The sequence below is a fragment of the Glycine soja genome, chromosome 15, assembly GCF_004193775.1.
Source record: "Glycine soja cultivar W05 chromosome 15, ASM419377v2, whole genome shotgun sequence".
Lineage (NCBI taxonomy): Eukaryota > Viridiplantae > Streptophyta > Magnoliopsida > Fabales > Fabaceae > Glycine > Glycine soja.
In genome coordinates this window covers 7,186,499-7,197,264 of record NC_041016.1, presented here as the reverse complement: position 1 = coordinate 7,197,264, position 10,766 = coordinate 7,186,499, and the positions used below count along the sequence as shown (strand labels likewise).

The following is a 10,766-nucleotide window of genomic DNA, read 5'->3' as shown; positions in this document are numbered from 1 at the left end:
CACAACACTAATCCACACATCAAGATAGAAATAAGTTTATTAACAACATACAAGCAAGAAGATAAGGGCTCATTAAAGCATTATCCATCAGTATCAAGGCTTCTTGCATCCCCTAACGGCTTACCATAATGTCGAACCGCACTTCACAAATTATAGAGATGGCCAGTCTCATAACTCATGACTCAACAGTGGATTTATGGTATAACAAACATTAAGGATGCAAGGCACATACAAGCATTATTATTAAGTCTTATTTAATCATGTAGGAGAAAATACAAATAAAAATTCAAGCATGCTCAACAAAAGTACTCATAAGTAACCACACAGAGTGCACACCAGAATATGGTAAGCACATAACACACTGGCCGAAAGGTTCGACCTGCTCTGATACCACTAAATGTGACACCCTCTACCCCTCACATATATATTAATAAAGGAATAAAAATTCAAATATTAATTAAAAGTATTTTTAAAACATTTTTAAATACAAGCTTTTCAAATGGGTAAAAGGCTCACGTTCACTTTCTTCTACATCATATTCAAACTTGTCCAAATAAATAATAAAGTCATCTCGACTCAAAGAAAGTCATATAAGTCTCATACAATTAATATAGAACCTATATCCTAATGTCACATCCTATCAGAGCGTGGTGTTCCCGTGTCCTCTAGCATTAGGTTCTTCATAGTCATCCACCTATTCATCTGCTCCCCCGAACACAAGTTCAAGATCATCACAGGATCCAAACACAACAACACACAGGGAGTGAGTTATCACATTCCTAACTAATAGAGAAACAAGACAATTAAATATACATATTATATAAATGAGATACCACTTGCTTAAACATAGCTCACGTAACTTCACCACTTCGTCATTCAAAATTCACTTTTCAATTATCAATCACATTACACAAGAATCCCACACTTCGATCAAGATATAATAACACATCAATTAGCAAGCATATGCAATAGTTATGCTAAGACTCAATTCTATATGCAATGTGGTACCATGTCAGTGAAAAACCACCCTGGGGCGCTTAGGAGTACATAACAAGACACACCACACAATGGGTTTGTCAGGTCACTCTCACTAAGTAAGATCATAGGGAGACCAGTCAGGGTCACGATGTTTTGCGAGAATGCTCCAACCATATGAGATCAGCATAGGCTTAAAGGAGCACTCAAACCCGGTGACCCCCAAGGCCTACACTCCGAAGAGTCCGTCAGGGCCTCTCCCTCCTGATTCAGGTCCAACCCCTAAAATAATTTTTTTTACATGCAGACACTGCTCATGAATTATACAATACTCACGACCTTACACTCGTGTTTTAAACACGTTCAACACAATTGCGCTACGATTTAACACTGGTTCCTAAATAGGAAACCTACATTTTCTCTTTAACACTGCGCATCAACGCTTTTCTCAAGATAACGCTGGTCGGGTATTGTACAATTCATGGCTTACAACACAAGTAATTTCACATCAAGTGTTAACTACACACTTATCCACAACTAGAACTCATTCACAATTTCACATCTCATAGTGTCACAATCCACCATCACATGTTTACACGTATCTCACAAATTAACACATGTTCAACTTTACACTTATACTCAATCTCAATAACAATATTATAATCTCAAAGCAACATGTTATTCTACAATTCATCACATACTCACAATTTGAATTATCATTTCATATCCTCAATATAACAATTTATATAAAAGACTATCACAACATGAGGACTAAAACCCCTCAAATAATATTACACAATTATATCCAAATCATAGGTCCAAATATACAAATATCGAGAGCACAATTTATCAAGCAATTTTCATCAGGACATCAATATTTTATTTATAATCATAAAGGAAAAATTGCAATTTAACAAACATTCCAAAATAAAATCCCAATTTAATCCTCTAAGGATCCCTACACATGTTCTCACTAATCCCCAACTGTGAATAACTCATCCCTTACCTCTAAGCGGGTTCACGTGTCTTCAGCCAGCGATAGCAACATCTCTAGCGGTTCCCGGAAATTCTTTCAATTATTCATCCGACTGCTCCGATAGAATTCCCAAACGTCAGAGAGACGGAGAAGAGATTGAAACCTCCACTTGTACTGTCTTCATACGATTCCTTTTTCTCCCTCCACGAATATTATCTCGCAAATCCCAACGGTGGAAGCGTGCGGAATTGAATTTCGAACAACATATCCAAATTTCACAATAATCCAACGGTTAACTAAACCGGGATCGTAGTTTTACCAAGACAGCTCTGGGTTTCTGCGGGAAAGAAAAAGGCTACAATGCGAAGGGTTTTTCTCTCAGTTCAGACATGATATCGAAATTCCCAACGGTGAGAATGCTCGGAATTGTGTTGCGAACATGATACTCAAATTTCACGACGATCCAACGGTGAACGGGTTCGAGATCGTCGTTTTTCTGAGACTGGTTTGGTTGGCTGCGGGAAAAAGAAAGGGTTTTGAGAGAAGGGGAAAAACGAAAATGAGGCCAAAAGGAGGCAGCTGACTTAACATAACTATTTATACCTAGGGTACTCAGCCTATTATTTGCTCTATATTTATTTATTTATTACTAAAAAGCTTTTTAAATTTATTTACGAAAAATTGGGATGTTACAGATAGCATGTATTAGCAAGTCTTTATAGTTCTTATTTATCTTCATATAACTTGTAGTTGGGTTTTTTAATTTCCGAGAAAAAATAATAATAATTAAATTAAGTGTTATTAAAATGAGTTGGAAAGTAATTTTTCCAAAGTAGTATCTTGGATAATATATCTTAGGTTCAAGTTAGTAGGGAAAAACTAATAGATTCCAAAGCTTAGTAAAGGATAGAAGATGAGAAAAAATAGAAAGGTAAAACTGAATATTTTTTGTGTCCATTTCATTCCCACTCTATTACATTTATATTCTAACTCCTACACAAAGATAAAATTAACTTTGGCCTGTAATGCTAATCACTAATAAAAGAATGAAAACATTCCTTTATTGCAGTAACTAACTAATTGAGTGGATAAGGTAGTGGAGATAACAGAATGGAATATTGGGATAGTGGCTTAAAATAAAATCCCTGGCGCTTTCTGATGGTCCTACAGGACCTGTTGTGGTCCACTTTGTTGTTATGTTCTCCATGTTCTTCATAGTCCAGCTTGCTATCAGAAACGGTAACATTTCCTTGGCATATAAGCTATTCAAATTCTGAGGAAATATCTAAGATCAGCTTCATATGCTTATGTAGAAGATAGTATGATTTACTACATCTCTCATACATTAATATTAATTGAACAAACTAAATTATCAGCGAGTTGATAACATAAGACAACCTACTCGTATCAATTTTGTCACTTAATGGATTTAGTATTCAGCATTTTAATTTGATATTTTGGTGTTCAGATTTTCATATACTCATGAGTTATGAAAACAGCAAATGCTCCAAGAGCCAGTGCTTTGAAAACATCTGTGATCTGTCACTTGATACAGGAAAACAGGAACTGTTCTTTGAGCAGCTTCTACAATCTATTAAGCTTTTAATGCCTAATATACCTGCGATTAACTAAAATTAACAAAGAATGGACATGAAAAAGATAACATTGGAGACCACCTAAATCAGACAGTCAAAATATGATTTATTTATACTTCAATAGACAGGAAATTTCAAAAGAATGAAAATAGAATTACAACATAGTACCTTTTCTAGACCAAATAATTGTTTCGGAATGCTCCTCTGGAGAGGTCTAATCCTGGGGACGCGATTCCACAAAACCACAAGTTACTACTTCAGCCTACATGTGTCTGACGTGGTGACTGATGGACATCATCAAAATGCACTTAGCTGGGTGGCATAGTTATAGGACATCAAGGTTTAGTGGGTCTTGGGAGGGTGTCCTTAAACATATAGCTGCTAGTTAATTTGACATTATTTGTGTTGCGAATTGTCCTTGTACTGTTGCTTGCTTTTGCACACATTGTGCTTAAGCTAGCTAGCTATCTTTCATTTTTTTTATCAAAAAAACTTAGCTGATATGTACATCAATATGGCCATCTATGCATCCCAGGCATAGCTGGAACACTAATGGCCTGAGTCAACTTGACTTTGTTGGACTCACCCAATAATCATTCCGATAAAACATATTAGTGTATGATAAGGCTAGACTAATCACCCATATAAGTATCCATTATACCCTCAAATGTGTCATAGTGCACTACTTGCATCATCTTTTTATTCTCTATCATCGCATGTACTTTGAGAAGCGGCATGACTAACCCTGATCATAAATTTAAGGCTAAACTTGAAAACATCTAAGGACTCCCTACATTTCACATCAAGATGAAGTGGCATACTAATAACCACCCTTGCACTTCAGCAACATCTTACACCTATAAATTCTAGAATTCCTCTCACAATTAGGTAACTTCGCCTGTGTTCTAAAACAATATTACTTTATATAATCGATTATCGAAATAATATAATTTAGCAACTATCCCAAACACACCCTTAATCCATTACTGACTTGGGCATTGAAAGTCTTTACAGGTATTTGCCTTAGTCCACTATGCTCAGCCATAATCAGAGAAGCAATCTACCACAGTCCGGGCCTCATATTCGGGTCCACCTTGGATCAATAATAGTTGCGGGACATAGTCAAGTTGGCAAGCTCCATGATTGGAAACAAGGATTCCAGCAGCTCCAGCTTGTGTGTATAACTATCCTTGCTATGTATTATTAATATTAAGCATGGAATGTGGGATGTCATTCAAAATGCTAAAGCAATTAATTCTATCAAAGATCAAACGGGAAGCATCAAAGTGGATCTGTTTGATATACTTACCACTATCTAAATACACCCTTGACTAGAATTGGCAATAAAGAGATTGTTCTAACTTTGAAGCCATTTAAAATCCTGTAACAAGGTTCGCCGCATTATTACTATCTGTTGGCGGTATTTTAGAGGTGGTATAAAAGTCTCTAACACAAGAAAATATAGCATACGTTGGGTTATAGAGCCTACAAAATCATGCAGAAAAACAGAACAAGAATGTAGTTTAAAGGCTGAATAATTTACTGTTTTCTTAGTTTTCTTAACACCTCTTTCTGCAATACATACACATGTACTTATGTACTAACAAGTGATTCCTACATTACTAAAACAGTTACAATATCAAAGAGTCAAAATTATTGGCTAAATATTCTACTCCGCTAAGTGGCAACACATTATTAAATATATCTACTCTAAGGATTGATGACAATACATTATTCAACACTTCCATGTTCCTTGTGACAAGCTGTCTAACAAAATTCTTGTCTTTGTACACCTAGGTAATAAATAAGAATAAACATATTTGTAACACAGGCATTTGAGACCTAACTAGCAGAAAAAAAATCAAACAGGCGGCTAGGCCTAAGCCTTTATTTGCCTAATGACAGAGTCAATTACGTACGATATTATGCTAGGGAAGAATACTAGAGTGGTCAGAATTCCCCCAAAACCTTTCTCTTTGATTTGAAAAAACTATGCTGCCTGAGATCATCTTGAATTCATAGCTAACGTTTTAGAAAAATATAAATTAAACTGAGTTTTAACAGCCTGAAATTTCTTTTCAGATAATTCTTTTGATTGGCAAGTGGATCTCACCATTGCGGGGTTTAGACTCAAGAGTGGGGTATGTTGTATACCATATTGCTCAAGGCTCACCCTCATCTCATCTACTTAATTATATGGAACTTTTACTAGTTGCAGGACATGGTCTAGATTTTTGCTGGAGAAGATATATCCCAGTACCTTCATGTTCATTAATCTCTACCCTTTTGGAAGCTCATTTCTCTCCAAAAACATATCTCATCATATTCTATAATTTCATTATAGAATAATTCTTTCTTATAATTTTACTAATATAAATACACTATTATTATTATTATTTCAGTTGCTTTTAAAAATTCTCTCTCCGCTTGTTTTTACTTCCTGGTTTAATAATGTGACAGAGATCAGAGATAGGGGATCAAGTTGCTTGAGCTATTTTTGTTTTATTTTAATTTATGTGGAGGTGATTGTAGTTTGTAGACTTTGAATTGAAACCATGATTGATAGTGTAGTTTGGGCCTTGGCCCTCACTTTCATAAAAAAAAAATGATTTGACCCATTACTGTATGTACCCAAAAAAGAAAATCCCACCCATGACTGTGCTTGTGTGGAAAATTGTAGTCTAACGCTGACAAGTCCCTCAGTAACTTACTGACAGTAAGTATTGCGAAATGCGAACTCAATCAGACCAAGTAGAATGGCTCTAATTAATGTTTCATTAAATTCATTTATAGCAAATATGACAAATCAACTATTTATTTAAATGATCTCATCATCTATCTACAAATTGAAGTTAATTTTTCAGAGATAATTAATGTAGTTAGTTTTTTTTTTATATTACTTTAAGTAAAATGATGCCAAAATTATGCTCTACTAAGTAGTGCTAATGAAGTATGGTATTTTTTTTTAATAATCAAGTATGATATTAGTAAGTATAGTTTTAGATAATCAAAATTAATAACCATTTATCTTTAAAATTAAGTGAAAATTTTGCAGTGCTTGCTTGTATACATTAAAATTTTGCAGTGTACACTTGCAACTTTTTTCATTTCCAAAATAGTTTACAATTAAAACTTTATTAAAAGAAATTACAAAGGAAAAAGCTTATCAAAATATTTTTTTTCTAAACTCCTTAAAAAACAATGAAAGCTAAGCATGCACTAATTGAAGGCCTACGTGTTATTGTTTTTTTAAGAAAAAAAATACTTTTTTAACTAATTAATAAAATTATATTAAAAATATCCATAAAACTTTTGTTGTTTTTCTTATCAAAATTATATATAAAAAAAACTAAGCAAAATTATACTGCAAACTTTTTTATAAAAAAAAAAAAAAAAATTAATCCTAACGTACTATAAGATCAAGATGAATGGATGGACTGAGTTAACAAAAAAAAAAAGGTGACAATGACATGGATTCGTGCCCGCTGATCACAAATCCAAAGGCGTCCCCACCCTATATTAGCTACCTCTAGGTTCAGACAAAACTTGCATTTGCATGCGTACAAGGATGACAATGACAACTCTATTCTTCTCATGGTACTGGGAAACATATTCATCCACTTCTGCCATGGCTTGGTATGGTAGATTTTGATTAATAGACCAACACATCATCTAGGGACTCATCCAAGTTACTTACTATACATGGAAATCAGTAGATAGTTGACCCAAAAAAAGTAGAATAGAGAATAGATTGATAGAATCTAGAAACTTGTTAAATGAAAAATAAGATATCATATCTAATTTTGACATGTGATAAATATAATCATATTGAAAAATATTTGATAAATATTAAATATGTTATTTAACATTAAAAAAATAATAGATATGATAGAATTTATGATCTAATAATAAAAAATATTAATAGAATGTTTAAAATAAAAAATAATCTTATGTATTATTACTCAAAATATAAAATATATTTTGAATTAAAGGCTTATCATTCAGTATGTTTTATATCTTAAACTGCCTGGTCATGTGGTACGTATGATAAGATAAAAGTCTAGCACAAATTAGAAAAATACTAATTTACAATGACATGCACTTTTTCTTTTTATTTTTTCCTCTGTTGTATTCTACACTAGTACTCATTGTGTTAAAACTTTGCAAGTTGCAGGTAAAGATTGGGAATTTCTTACAAGATTCCCTGTGTCTCCCTCTCTACCAAAACAAGCTCTGAGGTGTGCATCTTTTTTGTGTTGGCAGCAACTAGGGTGGTTGCAGCATGCTCATTTATATCAGACACCGACAGTGCTGTGTTCGTGCTGCCACTCTTTCAAAAGGCTGCTACAGACAACACTCGAGGATGGGACTTATTAGGAGTTAAAGAGGTAGCTTTTCCCAAAACATACAAAAATCAAACACAAAAGTCCAAATATAAATCTTTTACTTTCACCATTGCATGCAGATGTAACCTGTCCTATTAATTGAAGCCGCTACTTAGCTGCCTGCAGTGACCAATATTACACAATCACACTGCATGAAATTTTTATTTTTATTTTTGTGTGAATAATTTAATTTCCATGGACATCATCAACAAGAACACACAGGCTAATAGCTATGAATACACTCTCAGTAGTCAAATGTAGATATGAGTAAAGCATTTTATATAATACATTCTCAGTAGTGTCACAAAAACAAATTAAAGAAACTAAGGATAAAATTTAAAACCAAGGGAGAAAATATGACTTGTAGATCCAGCCATGATGATGAACTTGAACTCATGTTGCTTTGGTACAAAGGTGGCTTGATTCCTGCTGGATCTTCTGGTGGTCCTTTAGCAAAAGATTTGCCATTTCTTGGTTTCATGTTCACACAAGAGGAGATTTCCAAATATGAAGACAGGTTCTTCTTGTTTGGCTGGTCACTGATGCAAATTTCACTGTTTCCTCTCACATCCAACCTTTTACCAAGTTTTCCAATGAACTCATCAGGGAGCTGAAGAACACCATTCAGCTTGTTGTGGCTGATGTTCAGTTGATCTAAGTTTGGGAGCAAAGCTAGATTTGGAGGGACTGATCCACTGAGGCTATTGTTATCCAGGGAGAGAGCTGTGAGGTTCTTCAAGGAGGAGAAAGAATTGGTTATGGAGCCAATCAATCCACACCCTGAGAAGCTCACTGACTTCAGCTTGCTAAGCTTCCCTATGAAGAGGGGTATCTCTGATTTGATGGGGTTGTCATCAATGAGAAAATATTCTAAAAGCTCTAAGTTTGACAAGGTTTCAGGAATAGGCCCACCAATAAAATTATGACTCAGATCAAGCAAGACTAACCTCTTGAGCTTTCCTAAATCAGGAGGTATTTTTCCTGTAAGCCTGTTTGAGCTCAAATCCATCTTCTGAAGAAGTTGAAGTTGTCCAAGAGAGCTAGGAAGGTTGCCTTCAATTTCATTCCAACTTAGGTCCAAAATGGCAATATTTTTCAAACCTCCAATTTCCTTGGGGATTTGGCCATTGAAGTTATTATAACTCAGATCAAGTTGCTCCAAAGAAACCAAACCACCAAGTTGTCTAGGAATATTTCCTTGGAATCTATTCTGGGACAGGCTCAGGACTCTAAGACTAGCAACACCACCCAAACTTGGAGGTATTTCTCCAGAGAGTGTTGGATTAGACTGCAAAGCCAGGTGTTCCAAGGTAGAGAAAGGACCAAAGAGAGTTGAGGGTAGGTTAACTGGTGAAGCAACAAAACAGTTGAAAATTGAAAGTGTTTTCAAGTAAGTGAGTTTCAGCAAAGATTCAGAAAGGTAAGCAGAAGACTTGCAAGGTGGGGAGAGTATATCAGGACCAATGTGGATCTTTGTCACATGAAAAACTGGTGGATCATTGCTAACTTCACACTCAATTCCAGGCCATTGAGTGTCAGTACATGGTTGAGGGTGTGCTTGGGACCAGTCAGGGTCATCCACAAGAGCATCCATCACTTCAAACAACCCCAACAACTCCTCCTCTTGCATTACCATTTCTTCCCCAAGTACAATATTGCTTCTCATCCCCACCATTTCACAAGCAAACAAAAGGAACACAACAAGATGAAAAGAGAAAGAAGCCATTTTTTGAGACAATGTAAGTAGTAGAAGAAGGTCAATTAAGCTTAGACAAACTCACAAAATGGAGTAGCAAAGTTTGGAGGTTTGGAGGGAATTGAAAAGGGTAAGATCCACTACTTTCTCTAAATAAGGTTTCTTGAATAGTGTTGTTGGCAAAGGAGAAGAATGGAAAGGTGAGTCTAAGCATCTCATTTTTTATGTGCGTGTCAGCAGTGAAGGCTGCAAAGAAAAAAAGGCAAAGGCTTGCTGTCGCCTTTGGGTTCCCAAATTTGCAATTGTGAGTATGACAGTGTTAGTTTGCATGGAAAAGGGGAGTGAGATGGGGAAAGACAAAGCGGTTACTATAAAAGGCAATGCACATTTCCAGAAGAGTTTAATGGTTAATGCAGTATATGCAGATAAATACATAGCATTGATAAGACATGACTGCAACAAAAGTAAAGTAAAAGGAGGGATGATCAACTGAGGCCAAGACCTACATTCTTTCTCTGTTCAATCCATCAAATTATGCAAGCCAAACCTCTTTCAGTTTTTGAAGTACCCACGTCAAAAAACACTTCATTGACGAGTTAACTGCTATCCTTTATCCTTTTCTCAGTGTACTACTATCCACAACTACTGGCCTCCTTGTTAGGATTAAATTGTATTTTTTATATATGTAATATATCATTTGTTTGGTTTACTACTTAAATATTTTTTATTGCTTGATATTCTCAAAATTTTGTTTTTAGTACTTATCATTAATCCTGATTTGTTAAATGATAACACACAAACTAATAGAATGTTATATCTTAGGTTAAGTGATGATGTGATAAATTAATATAGTATTACATCATTATTTAAAGGATTTAAATTAATGACAAGTATCAAAAAAGTAAAATTAAAAGAAAATGTTAGATACTAAAATAAATAAAAATATTTTTTAAATAATAAACTGAAAATAAAATATATTACAAATATAAAAAAACACATTTAAATTTTTTATTTACTAGAATTTTGAGATAAAATTTTGTGCTTTGACCTTCAAAATTTAAATAATCAAATTCGCAAATCACAAGTAGTAGCAATATCATTGTATTAAGTTATCGGCTTAAACATGTTTTTAATTTTTT

General features: G+C 34.4%; 1 protein-coding gene across 1 annotated transcript; it reads right to left on the bottom strand.

Moving 5' to 3' along the window:
- Positions 1–8,195: 8,195 nt before the first annotated feature.
- On the bottom strand, positions 8,196–10,268 carry LOC114386554 (receptor like protein 29-like). Its single transcript, XM_028346581.1, has one exon. It carries the CDS (start codon positions 9,655–9,657, stop codon positions 8,233–8,235), a length of 1,425 nt encoding a protein of 474 aa, XP_028202382.1. The 5' UTR covers positions 9,658–10,268; the 3' UTR covers positions 8,196–8,232.
- Positions 10,269–10,766: the final 498 nt, after the last annotated feature.

Bases quoted from the DNA above. Each gene is read 5' to 3' on its own strand.
- LOC114386554 (XM_028346581.1), bottom strand. From the start codon at position 9,657: ATGGCTTCTTTCTCTTTTCATCTTGTTGTGTTCCTTTTGTTTGCTTGT.